At 43.4% G+C, this 13,968-nt stretch overlaps 1 protein-coding gene across 1 annotated transcript in view; it reads right to left on the bottom strand.

Annotated features, from left to right (window-relative positions):
- The window catches only part of Rfc1 (replication factor C subunit 1), a 90,994-nt gene that overhangs the window by 8,549 nt on the left and 68,477 nt on the right, over positions 1 to 13,968 (bottom strand). Inside the window, exons 14-22 of the mRNA XM_021162808.3 lie at positions 9,160 to 9,517; positions 8,413 to 8,522; positions 7,101 to 7,215; positions 5,428 to 5,519; positions 5,119 to 5,256; positions 4,116 to 4,211; positions 3,695 to 3,793; positions 2,129 to 2,283; positions 1,915 to 2,032 (exon numbers count right to left, since the gene is read on the bottom strand). Of these exons, the coding sequence (XP_021018467.2) occupies positions 1,915 to 2,032; positions 2,129 to 2,283; positions 3,695 to 3,793; positions 4,116 to 4,211; positions 5,119 to 5,256; positions 5,428 to 5,519; positions 7,101 to 7,215; positions 8,413 to 8,522; positions 9,160 to 9,517 (1,281 nt within the window). The remainder of the gene's footprint in view (positions 1 to 1,914; positions 2,033 to 2,128; positions 2,284 to 3,694; positions 3,794 to 4,115; positions 4,212 to 5,118; positions 5,257 to 5,427; positions 5,520 to 7,100; positions 7,216 to 8,412; positions 8,523 to 9,159; positions 9,518 to 13,968) is intronic.

The following is a 13,968-nucleotide window of genomic DNA, read 5'->3' on the forward strand; positions in this document are numbered from 1 at the left end:
GCATGGCAGTATGCACCTTTAATCCCAGGACTTAGAAGGCAGAGGCAGGCAGATCTCAGATGACAGGCTGGTCTATAGAGAGAGTTCAGAGTTCTAGGGCAGCCAAGGCTACATAGTAAGACCCTGCTCAGAGAAAAAAACCAACAAAACCAAATCAAACAGAAACCAAGGTGGACAACACCCGATGAATAAGGCCTCCTCATACATGTGAATGCACACACACAGTCCAGTGCACAGAAGTGGGTGGAGATGCCTTTCTTGAGGGAGAGGGAATGAACATAGGAAGAGACTCCAATCAACCCAGGTCTCCAACTGTCTCAGAGATCATGCTGACCTTGACCAACTGACCTCAGAATACCTGCCATTTCTCAGTTGCCAGTCTCACAGCACAGAACCATTTAGCATAAGAAACTGACCACACAGGGAGATTAGTATGCACTGCCTAATTGAAAACAGAATAATCGGGCGGGTGAGATGACCCAGCGGTTAAGAGCACTGACTGCTCTTCTGAAGGTCCTGAGTTCAATTCCCAGCAACCACATGGTAGCTCACAACCATCTGTAATGAGATCTGACGCCCTCTTCTGGTGTGTCTGAAGATAGCTACAGTGTACTCACATATGTAAAATAAATAAATCGAAAGAAAGGAAGGAGGAAGGAAGGACGAAAGAGGGAAGAAAGAGAGAAAGAGAAGAGAAGAGAAGAGAAGAGAAGAGAAGAGAAGAGAAGAGAAGAGAAGAGAAGAGAAGAGAAGAGAAGAGAAGAGAAGAGAAGAGAAAGAGTCTACCATTCAAGGATGGTCGGAGAAAAAAAAAAGGAGGGGTGTAACTTTGGATGCCCTTTTTAGCCAGTACTTTGTCTCTTTTGAAAGTTTGTATTATACTTTCCGTAAGTGTTGCATCCGCTTTACTAATACTTCCTTACAAGTTTTCTTTGGATAACCTGTATAAATGGTAGAGGACTGACGGTAACTAGCTATCTTTCTGTAGCCAAGTGTGAGAGCTTCTGCAGAGTTCTCCTATTAACACTAACGTTTTGGGAAGCTTTTTCTTCTTTTCTTTCCTCTTTTTGGGGAGAGGAAGGGTGTTCAGACAGGGTTTCTCTGTGTAGCCATGGCTATCCTGGAACTTGCTCTGTAGATCTGGCTGGCCTCAAACTCAGAGACCCTCTGCCCTGTGCCCTATGCCCTCTGGCCTCTGCCAGGATTAAAAGTGAAAAGTATCACTACTTAAATTTTGTGGTGTGTTTACGTGTGCATGCACCCAAAGCCTTGTACACTTGCGACAGCTCTCTACCACTCATCTCCACTCACAGCTCTGAATGTTGGGTCTATTCAACAGCATTATTTGTCTGTGTAACAAAGATCTCCAAGAAGTATGCCCCCTGGTGTTTGTTTGGTTGGTTTGGTTTTTTTTGAGACAGAGTCTTGATATGGAGCCTGGCTAGCCTGGTACTCACTCTGTAACCCAGAGCAGTTTCAGACTTACGGCAGTCCTCCTGTGTCAGCCTTTACTGGATCACAGGTTTGTGTAACCACACTCGGCTTCTCTGCCTTCTCAATTACATCCATACATTTGTTTGAAAATGAGAAAACGATGCCTCATTCTTGAAGTACAGATATTTTCTCTATGTATTTTTAAAACACAGACTTTATATATATTTACTATATATAATATAAATATGTAAGCAAAATATTTATATTATAAGTAATAGAAGTTGTGCGTGCGTGTGTGTGTGTGTGTGTGTGTGTGAGAGAGAGAGAGAGAGAGAGAGAGAGAGAGAGAGAGAGAGAGAACAACAGAAGCACACCTAACTACACTTACCTGTGTGGGCAGAAGAGAGAGAGAGAGAGAGAGAGAGAGAGAGAGAGAGAGAGACAACACACAACAACAAAAGCACACCTAAGCACACTTACCTGTGTGGGCAGGAGATTCCAGTTTTGCTTACTCCGGATCTGACTGTCCACTAAGTCACCGTCACATATGCTATCTGCTGCCCGGCTTAAAAGCATCAAGTGCTTTTTCATGTCACCCCTGCAGAGAAGAGCCAGTCTAGTTACACTACTATCCACTCCCAGCCACGCCTGCACAAGGCCCTGGTCTCTGCCCCTCGCTGCCCTCAGTGCTCACCCTGCAGCCACAGGCTTTACATGCAGGTAGTTCTCCTGGACAAAGAGGGGTGCTATGGAATAGTCATGGAAGAAGAGATCCGACTTGTCCATCAGTGACATGTGTGCAGTCTCCTCTCCAGCTGCAAACACTTTCCGAGTGACATCAAATGGGCCCTGCCAACAAGGGGCAGAGAATGACTGAATGACCAAAACCTAATACTGGTGAAGATGACGCTGGAGCAATAGGCACCTTCACTGCCTGCTGAGGAGAATTATACGACACTTTAGGGGTTCCAAATGACCTAAAATACACAAAATCCTACACATAGTGTTATAGCACTTCCATCACAACTGTGGAATCTAGAAGTACTAAGATACTTCTTCCAGTAACTGAATGATAAATAAACTGATATATCTCAGGCCTTGGACTCAACAATTTTAATAAAAAATATCAGCCACGAATGTTGGGACACACCAGTAATCCTAGCACTTAGAGATGAGGTTCAAAGCCAGCCTCAGCTACATACTGAGCTTCAGGCCAGCTCAAGTGAGTTACCAGCAATTCAATCTCAAAAGACCATACAAACAAAAAGAACAGTTCATTAAAGGACATGACGGAGCCTTAAATGTACACACGCTGCTGTGGGAAAGAAGTCAGTCTCCAAAGGCTGCACACTGTATGATTCCCACTACATGACACTCAGCAAAACCATGGAGATGGAAGACTGCTGCTTATGGAAGGAGGGGGGCTGGAGAGATGGCTCAGCGGTTAAGAGCACTGACTGCTCTTCCAGAGGTCCTGAGTTCAATTCCCAGCAACCACATGGTGGCTCACAACCATCTGTAATGGGGTCTGATGCTCTCTTCTGGTGAGTCTGAAGACAGCTACAGTGTACTCATATACATAAAAATAAGTAAACCTTTTTTTAAAAAAAGAGGAAGGAATTAAGGATGCCGAGTCTGAGCCCAGGGAAACTACTGTATTCTGCAGTGGTAGAACACAGCACTGCCCGCCTGTGAGAAAGCACAGACTGTGCAATGTCAAGAATGAGCCCTAGTGAAGTCACTGACTGAGACTCTGGTGCAGGACGCTGGATGAAGTGTCCAATGGAGTGGCTTGCATGGGAAACCTCTGTGCCTTCTACTACACTTTGCTGCAAACTTAAAACTACTTCAAAATCTAAAGTATATCATTTCTTTTTTTAAAACGCTAACTAACCACTCCTCTATAATTTTGGATTAGTAAAGCAGAGCAGAGACAAGCGATAGAGACCTCTAGCTTTGGAAGTTAAACTAACGCACTTGAAATATAGAATTCCCAATAGTACAACCACGGAGGCCACAAATGCATGCAGAAAGTCCAATGGGAAAATCGCTCTCAGTGAGGAAGCATGGGGCTCATTTAAAATATCCCTTTTCATCAGTCTATAAAGATGGCCATGCTAGAAAAAAAGCTCATTGTCTACAGGTCTGACGAGTCTGTGAGCTCTCGAAGTACACCAAGAGATACATTACGTCTACAAAGCTAATATAAGCAGGACAAGAAACACCAACTTCATAACTAAAAAGTGGAAACTCATTTTACCAGTCTGATATCCTTCTTAGCCCTCTGAGAATCAGCCTTGGCTTGGTCATAGGTCAGGGCCTTACTTTGTGCACACCACATACTGAGATTGTGTAAAACCTAGAAAAAACACAAAGACAATGCCAGGATGAGAAATGGCTGCTCTTTTCCTATCCTGTGCAAGTTTCAAGAGTGGGCGTCTGAAGTACTGACAACTGCCAAGAGCTAGAAGCTGGCTCAGCTGCTCTCCCAACACCCACATAGCAGCTCACAGCCATCTGTAACTCCACTTCCAGGGAGTCTGATGCCCTCTTTTGGCCTCTGCCAATCTAGACACACAAGTGGTAAGTGACATAAATACAGGCAAAATATCCACACATATAAAATAATAAAATTAAATTTAGAAAAGTAACAACTTCCCCAAGATAAATATCTAACTCACCTGTCTGACATCTTGATTAGCTCCCAATATTATTTCATTCATAGCTGGAGGGGGGATTTTTAAACCCTCTTTAAATGCAATAGACAGCATTGCACTCTGAAATTAACAAACAAGAAAATTGTCATTGACATTTTTTTACACATAGCATCTGCAATTCTATGAATATTTATGAGATTCTTTTAAAACTGACCCTTGAGTTGGGTTGCTTAAGCCTTTAATCCTAGCATTCAGGAGGCAGAGGCAGACAGATCTCTATTGAGTTCCAGGCCAGCCTGGTCTACAGAGAGAGTTACAGGACAGCCAGGGCTACACAGAAAAACCCTGTTTTGAAAAAAAAAAATTGACCCTTGAGTTTTCAGTTAGTAATCATCGTATCTTAGGTAAAACTCACTGGTTACCCCACTGACACTGCCTAAAGTTAAAAATCAACCTTTATATAAATACAATAATGTCATTTTAAAAATATCCTGGGCTAGTGTGCAGGCTAGTTTTACATCAACCTCACAGAAACTATCTGAGAAGAGGAAAAACTAACTGAGAAAAACCTCCCTAAGATCAGGCTGTAGGCAAGCCGGAAGGGCATTTTCTTAATAATTGACTAATGGGAAAGGGTACAGTCTATGATGGGGGGGGGGGCACCCCTGGGCTGGTGGCCCTGAGTTCTATAAGAAAGCAGGCTGGGCAAACCATGAACCAGCTCCTGCCTCTCTCAACTCCTGACTTCCTGACAAATAAACCTCTCCCCTTCAAGTTGTCTTGTCACAGTATTTCATCATAGTGACAGGAACCCTGAGACAGCAAGATGGGTCCAGGCATTTCCCATCATGCCTGGTGCCTGAGACTGATCCTAGAACCCCCATGGTGGAAGAGAACTGACACCCAGAAAATGCCCTGTTACCTCCACATGTACACCCCTCTGCACTGCATGAGCGTGCACGTGTATGCCTGTGAGCACACATACTCCCAAAAAGTTTTAAATTCTTTGTAATTATAATCATCATACCTTAATCTGTTCAACTCGAGGTCTTTGGAAACGAAGATCAAAACAGTAATGAACCAATGAGCGAATTTTGGGGTGGTTTCTATCATTGCACATACAAATGATGGGAATTTTAGTATGTTTTATCAGGCCTATTAGCTCCTAAAAGACAAATTTAGAATATGAGAATAATTATTTTTATAAAATAACAGATATTCAATATATTTTAGTATTTTTTAAAAAGCTCTCAACTGCTACAATTATCCATGCACATAACAGTTATTTTCTTAATTAAAGCCCACAGTAAAACGGAAGCCACAGTGCTTGTGTTACCTGAATTCCACCCCTGTCTTCATTGCCTGCCATGCCATCGACCTCATCCATGATGAGGGCGTGCCTCGCACTCACGGAAGGAGCTGCTCCACCTGATCAGGGGAGAGACAACACAGAACACAGTAAGAGTCAACACACATTTAAATTCCAACAGCCCCAAGAGTGAAGCCATGAAAGCAAACTCTCTTCCCAGCAGTTCGCTAAAGTCCATGCATGTAGAGATAGCCAATACACACTTAAAACCTGTGTGCATAAAAATATGTACCTTGTGGGTTTTCACTTAATACATCTTGGTCATTGATCTGCTTCCATCCATCCATCCATCCATCAGTAACACTTCCCTTCTTTTTAAGATTTATTATATGTAGTGGGTATTTTGTCTGCACACCAGAGCCGGGCGTGGTGGCGCACGCCTTTACACCAGAAGAGGTAATGTCCACCCCCAAAACACTTCTTTTTAATGTAATTTAATATTCTCCTTTAAAATGCATAATAACGTAGTTTATTGATAAGATATTAAGATGCTCTCAAGCTTTTATATCAATATGTAAATATCCTCATATGTGTGCATGTGTCTACATGTGGGAGTACATTTGTCTGTATGATGAGAGCATGTGGTGTGTGTTTAAGTGTGTGAGTATGTATGTCTGTGTGTGTGTATACTTGTCTGTGTGTGTGTGTGTGTGTGTATGTCTGTGTGTATGTCTGTGTGTATGTGTGTCTGTGTGTATGTGTGTCCATGTATCATTCTGCACATATTAAAATATAATGACAGTTAAATTCCAAGAATTGACATAGATTAGAAATTATGTATGATTTAGACTTGAGGAAAAATGCCAGACTGCTAATGAGTTGTATTAATTAATACTTCCAAGAGCCATGTACAGCAAGCAATATGGAGAGACTGCGCATTAGTACAGTATCTGCTTTGCAAACATAAGAACCTGGGTTCAAACCCTAGAACACACATAAAAAATCTTGGGTGTGGTGAGGTGCACATGTCTCACACCCACACACACCCACACACATATACCAAGAGACAGAAAAAGAGGGGGGGATGGGAGAGGGAGGGAGGGAGAGGGGAGAAAGAGAAGGAGGGAGGGAGGGACGGAGGGAGAAGAAAGAGAGAAGGGGGTAGAACTTTTCTGAGCAATTTCTTTCAAAAACTAACTTCTAACATTAAAAGCACCGCAGTTCTATGGAACTCTCCACAGGCATGTGGATCCTTACCTGATACATCTTCATTTCCCCATGAAATCAGCCCTTTGGGACCACTAGTTACAACCCAACCTTCCACAGTGATCACACCTTCTTGCTATAAACGGGCCCTTTCATTCTTCAATTCATCCTTTTACTGCAGATTTCACAATCAGCTCCTCCCCCGCAGGCTTACGGCCGCAGTGAACGGTCCCCGTTCTCCTTTACAAGACTCACCTGGAACTGTCTAACATCACATACAAAACACAAACTGTATATGCACACGTTTTTATCCCAGCCTCAAAAACCTCTGAGATCCCAGAGCAGAACTAATGCCCCAGAAGAGTTATGCCAAAGGCCTTTCCTATCTTGATGCCTCAGGATACTGACCACACAGGAGTGCTCATTACAGAACACTGAAGTGACTTGTTTTTCTTAAACCACATCTATAGCCACAGTTCAAAAAGGGCACATACTTGTATAAAAGCCTTTGATGCTGGTGTTGTTCAACGATTCAGCAACAACTGCTTTCAAACTGGTCTTACTCCGAGTATCACTTGCATTTAGTTCCACATAACTGTAGCCCAATTCCTAGTCAAAATATTAAAAATCATTATTATAACAGTGCAAATGATCCTGGGCAGCAGCTGATTAAGGAACACAGAGGTTCCAAAAGTCACATTAAAAATGAGTAAAAAATTAAGTATGATACCAAAAGGCCACAACACACACACACACACACACAGAGGAGTTTGGTTTTAAAACCACAGCTAGTAAGCTATGTATGGTGGCTCATGCCAGGCTATCAGACCACCTGCCTGTATCATAGTGGGTGTATTCAAATAACCCTTACTTAATAATGGCTGTCTTGGTTAGGGTTTCTATTGCTTTGATGAGAGCATGACTGAAAAGCAAGTTGGGGAGGAAAGGGCTTATTTGGCTTACACTTCCATATCACTATGGATCACTGAAGGAAGTCAGGACAGACACATACAGAGCAGAATCCTGGATTCAGGAGCTGATCCAGAGGCCATAGAGGGTGCTGCTTACTGTCCTGCTCAGCCTTTCTTATAGAACCCAGGACCACCAGCCCAGGGATGGCACCACCCACAATGGGCTGGACCCTCCCCCACTGATCACTTAGTGAGAAAACGCCTTACAGCTGGATTTCACAGCGGTGTTTCCTCACCTGAGGCTCCTTCCTTCTAAGGTCTGGCTTATGTCAAGTTTACCCAAAACCAGTCAGTACCGTGGCCCTAGACAGTAAGAGGGGGAGGAAAGGAGGGTGCCAGGACACAGGAGGCAGACTAACTGTATGAAGCGGCACTGCTGCAGGGCACAGTGCACAGGGCTCTGTACCACCTGCAGCCACGGCATCTACTGGGCGCCTAGTAACACATCCTCCACCTATGAGGGAAAATGGATATTTTTATAATAGCCAATACAATAACAGGTCTGAGGTGGGTTTTTTTTTCCTTTAATTTTCTTTAGGTTTTTTTTTTAAAGACTTGTGTCCTGGAACTCACTATGTAGACTAGGCTGGCCTTAAATTAACAGAGATTCACCTGCCTCCTCAATGCTGGGATTATAGGCATGCACCACCACACCCAGCCAGAATAATAGCATTAAAAAAAAAAAAAAAAAAAAAGTGACAAACACCACTAAAGCCAAAGAAAATTCTAAAGTTTGACTTTAGAAAAATATACACTGTAGGTTAACAGACAGACACACACAGACACAGACACACACACACACCAGCTGATCACTGCACTATGACAGGTCACCCACCTGACACACAAGAGAAGCTGTAGTGGTTTTGCCAACACCTGGAGGGCCAGACAGCAGTGCTGCCTTGAAACTGGAGCCATCATCTTTGCTGGCAAGTTTGCCAAACTTTGCTGCCAGGGAAGAGAAGTTCCAGAGCATTAACATGCACCATATTTCAGACACTCCACATCAGAAGGAACCATTTATGAACTGCCCGAGAGCTTCGCAAAGCAGAGAGGAGAGTACAGACCAAAAGCAAATGGCACATGTAATGAGGCTGTAGGTCACTGTGCCAGTGCTTACCTCAGCTTCTTCCGGTTTCCTTGAGGGCCCTGGGCATTCTCTCCCTCACAGGCCTTCAGACATTGGCACTGGTTATTCTTCCAGCCCAATACCACACCCATCTCCCTTAGCCCAGTTGTCTGCTACCTGGACTCCAAGGTCACTCCAGGGCTGAGTGCTCACATCCTCTTCCTTGACTACACACCAGCATCCCCAGAGCGAGCTCCCTGTACTTACCCTACAATAGCACTTGGCACATGCATTTTAACAGCTGGCTCATAATCTCCCCACTCTCTGGGGGCCCCTAAAGGGCCTGCTTTGTTCACAGAAGCACCACCAGGATCTAGAGCACTGGGGCACTGAACAAGCCTCGATAAATACTTGCTGACAGGCAAATGAACCATGCATGAGCCTTTGGCCATGAATACAACTGAGCACTACATATGTTGACAGACACACAGAAAATGACTAAAGTTGTGAAATCACCATGTTTTTTCTCTTCAGGAGAACTCTTGTGCCAGTTTCTGAGCCAGCGTAGCAATTTGTTGGCACAGCTCTGATCACCCTGCTGTCCGATTATGTTCTTGAGTGACGTGGGCTTGTACTTATCTACCCAGAGCAGACATTCCTCTTTGCTGCCACTGCGGCTGCCATGTGTCTCCTTGACATCCAGGCCCCTTGGACACGTGCTTGCCTCCTTCTTCACTGCCTTCATAGGACTGTTCTTTAGGGGAGTCAGCTTGCACTTTTTAGACTCTGACTCCTTCTTGGTTGGACTAATTTTTCTTTTTCCTTGGTCATTTTTTTGGGGTGTTCGCTCCAATTTGGACTTTTCTTTCTTCATCTGCAGGGGAAATCAAAAAGGCCTGATGAAACACAGAAAATTCCTGTCCTGCCACACACTCCCCAGAGGCAAAGTGACACAGCCAAGTGACCTGCTCCAACTGGACTGCTGTCACAATGGGCTATCAGTGTCTGCAGTCTCACCATTTTCCAAACTTCACAAACATTAACAACACGCCCAGAAAGTCAATACAGTCATCGTTTTTAAAATAAAGATAGGATCATGAGGTTAACAACTTGGTTGACTACGTAAAACCAGTGTCTCCTCAAAAACACATATATAGCCGGGCGTGGTGGCGCACGCCTTTGATCCCAGTACTCGGGAGGCAGAGGCAGGCGGATTTCTGAGTTCGAGGCCAGCCTGGTCTACAGAGTGAGCTCCAGGACAGCCAAGGCTACACAGAGAAACCCTGTCTCAAAAAACCAAAAAAAAAAAACAAAACAAAAAAAACAAACAAAAACGCATATATACAACGTCACAGCAGCGCTGTATATATGGTACACATGCGCATTACAGCCATAAAATGAAGAGCCCAAACATCCACTGGGGAACTCAGCATAAAGAAAAAATGTCTGCGATCCACCCAATGGAGTATTATTCAATTGTAAAAAGGAATGGATGCTAATATATACTACAACTTGGTTTGCCTAGAAACCATTACAGAAAGTAAAAGGGCTAAAACCAGAAAATTTTACTTATACAAAATGTCCAAAATAGGTAAATCCTTAAAACAGAGCATAGTGGTCACCAGGCAGAGGGTATGACAAGCGACCATCAGTAAGTATAGGATTTCTTTTGGGAGGCAATGACAGGGTCTGGAATCAGATGCAGTAGCTCACTGGGTCAAGGCACCTGCCACCAAGCCTACTGACCTAACTTCAATCCTCAAAACCCTCACTGTGAAAGGACAGGACCAACCCAAGGAAGATGTCCTCTGACCTTCACATGTACCCAGACATAAATACATGTAGTCAATAATAAATAAATGTAATTTTTAAAATTGTATGTACATTGCTGTTCTGTCTCCCTGTATGAGTGGGGTCCCTGGAGCAGGAGTCACAGACAGTGGCACTCAGCTGCCATGTGAGTGCTGCAAATTGACCCTGGGTTCCCTGAAAGAGGAGCCAATGCTCTTAACTGCTGAGCCATTGCTTTAGCCCCTAAATAAATGCAATTTTTAAATTAAATACTAATGATCACTGCACAGGTATGAATTATGTTTTTTTTAAAGTGAGTTTTAAAAATTGGAAATAATATCTTAATTTCTAAAACAGTTAAATGCCTTCCAGCAATGCTAGAACTTATAACTACCTAGTTAGGGCGGAGGTTTCTGGAGATATAAGGTAACTGTCCACTCAATAAGCTACAGAGCAGAAAGTCCTCTCACTCACGGAGACCCGCAGACACGATCTCAACCAAGTGAGCAAGGTATCAATATCAAGTGTGTGAGACACACTGAGCAGGACACAATAGTGTTTTCTTCCCAAACTGGGTAACACAACCTAACTGGGAGAAACATCACACTATGCTATGACAGACAGTCTACAAACAGCTAAGCAGAAGAAACTGAGGAAACAGAACCACCGTAGGCTGGAGGAGGCTGAAGCAGTGCAAGCCAATAGAACCCTGGAGCAGACAAAGGACAACAGGAACCAATGTGCCCTGAGGCGAAAACACACTGTACCACACTGCACTTGACCATGTTACAACTTGTTACAGCTCAACCATGGTTACAGAGCACACTTCATTCCTAGGACTTTTCTACTGGAAAAATCTGGGTGGACCATCTAGTCACATTGGTGACAGTCTAGGGACAAGAATCTTGGCATGCAGGCAGACAGTGGAATAAATGTGACAGCACTGGTAGATACAAACACAGACAATGGAAGGGTTCAGAAGTCCTGCCAACTTGGTAGACTAAGCCCATCCTGCCCACAGCCTAGCTATGCAAGCCAACACTTTCTTCTTCTCTTTCTTTCCTTTTCCCTTTCTTATACAGATTGGTTTCTGTTAATTGAAAAACTCCTAATAAAGTTTTCACTAAAGATGCTAAAGCCCAGCAGTTAAAAACACTTCCTTCAGATACAAATTGGAAAGGAAGAAGTCAAAATATCACTATATGCAGATGATATAATAGTATATATAAGTGACCCTAAAAATTCCACCAGGGAACTCCTAAACTGATAAACAGCTTCGGTGAAGTAGCTGGATATAAAATTAATTCAAACAAATCAATGGCCTTTCTCTACACAAAGGATAAACAGGCTGAGAAAGAAATTAGGGAAACAACACCCTTCACAATAGTCACAAATAATATAAATTACCTTGGTGTGACTCTAACTAAGGAAGTGAAAGATCTGTATGATAAGAACTTCAAGTCTCTGAAGAAAGAAATCAAAGAAGATCTCAGAAGATGGAAAGATCTCCCATGCTCATGGATTGGCAGGATCAATATAGTAAAAATGGCTATCTTGCCAAAAGCAATCTACAGATTCAATGCAATCCCCATCAAAATTCCAACTCAATTCTTCAATGAATTAGAAAGGGCAATTTGCAAATTCATCTGGAATAATAAAAAACCTAGGATAGCAAAAACTCTTCTCAAGGATAAAAGAACCTCTGGGGAAATCACCATGCCTGACCTAAAGCTGTACTACAGAGCAGTTGTGATAAAAACTGCATGGTACTGGTATATCGACAGACAGGTAGGCCAATGGAATAGAATTGAAGACCCAGAAATGAACCCACACACCTATCTTGATCTTTGACAAGGAAGCTAAAACCATCCAGTGGAAAAAAGACAGCATTTTCAACAAATGGTGCTGGCACAACTGGTGGTTATCATGTAGAAGAAAGCGAATTGATCCATTCCTATCTCCTTGTACTAAGGTCTAGTCTAAGTGGATCAAGGAACTCCACATAAAACCAGAGACACTGAAACTTATAGAGGAGAAAGTGGGGAAAAGCCTCGAAGATATGGGCACAGGGGGAAAATTCCTGAATAGAACAGTAATGGCTTGTGCTGTAAGATAGAGAATTGACAAATGGGACCTCATAAAATTACAAAGCTTCTGTAAGGCAAAAGACACTGTCAATAAGACAAAAAGGCCACCAAGAGATTGGGAAAGGATCTTTATACCAATCCTAAAGTAGATAGGGGACTAATATCCAATATATATAAAGAACTCAAGAAGATGGACTCCAGAAAATCAAATAACCCCATTAAAAAATGGGGCACAGAGCTAAACAAAGAATTCTCACCTGAGGAATACCGAATGGCTGAGAAGCACCTGAAAAAATGTTCAGCATCCTTAATCATCAGGGAAATGCAAATCAAAACAACCCTGAGATTCCACCTCACACCTGTCAGAATGGCTAAGATCAAAAAATTCAGGTGACAGCAGATGCTGGCGAGGATGTGGAGAAAGAGGAACACTCCTCCATTGTAGGTGGCATTGCAAGCTTGTACAACCACTCTGGAAATCAGTCAGGGGGTTCCTCAGAAAATTGGACAGTACTGTGAGACCCTGACTTACAGCGTTTCTCCCTAGAAGGTAAAGCCCCCGGACGTTCCCCAAGCTTGTTTTCCCTGATCTCTAAAAATACAGCCAGAAAGAAGCTCTTTGTTCTCTATAGCCAGCAAAAAGACTTTTTGTTTCAGTGCCTTACAGCCAGAGATGCGATAATTGTAGGAAGACCTACAAGGACATAGAGATAGACACCGGAGAGGAGACTGCAGCTCACTCCCCCCCCCCCCGCCCCCCCAGAAAGGAGCTGTAGCCAACTCTCCTCCCAACTCCTCAGCTAGCTGTTAAAAGCCCCCTACTCTTAGTGCTTGGGGTTGAACTCCCCTGCCCTGCACAGCAGAGGGACTTCGTCCTCAGCTAGCTGATAATAAAACCTCTTGCAGTTTGCATCAGGTGTGGTTTTTCTCTCGGGTCATTGGGGTGCTGGTCAGCTCATCCCGGGACTTAAGCGGAGGCCCAGCTTCGGGGGTCTTACAGTACTACCGGAGGATCCAGCAATACCTCTCCTGGGCATATATCCAGAAGATGTTCCAGCTGGTAATAAAAACACATGCTCCACTATGTTCATAGCAGCCTTATTTATAATAGCCAGAAGCTGGAAAGAACCCAGATGCCCCTCAACAAAGGAATGGATACAGAAAATGTGGTACATTTACACAACGGAGTACTACTCAGCTATTAAAAAGAATGAATTTATGAAATTCTTGGGCAAATGGATGGACCTGGAGGGCATCATCCTGAGTGAGGTAACTCAATCACAAAAGAACTCACATGATATGTACTCACTGATAAGTGGATTTTAGCCCAGAAACTTAGGATACCCAGATACAATCTGCAAAACACATGAAACTCAAGAAGAACGAAGGCCAAAGTGTGGACACTTTGCCCCTTCTTAGAATTGGGAACAAAACACCCATGGAAGGA

This window comes from Mus caroli, unplaced genomic scaffold (assembly GCF_978045245.1).
Source record: "Mus caroli unplaced genomic scaffold, Mus_caroli_1 scaffold_4, whole genome shotgun sequence".
NCBI lineage: Eukaryota > Metazoa > Chordata > Mammalia > Rodentia > Muridae > Mus > Mus caroli.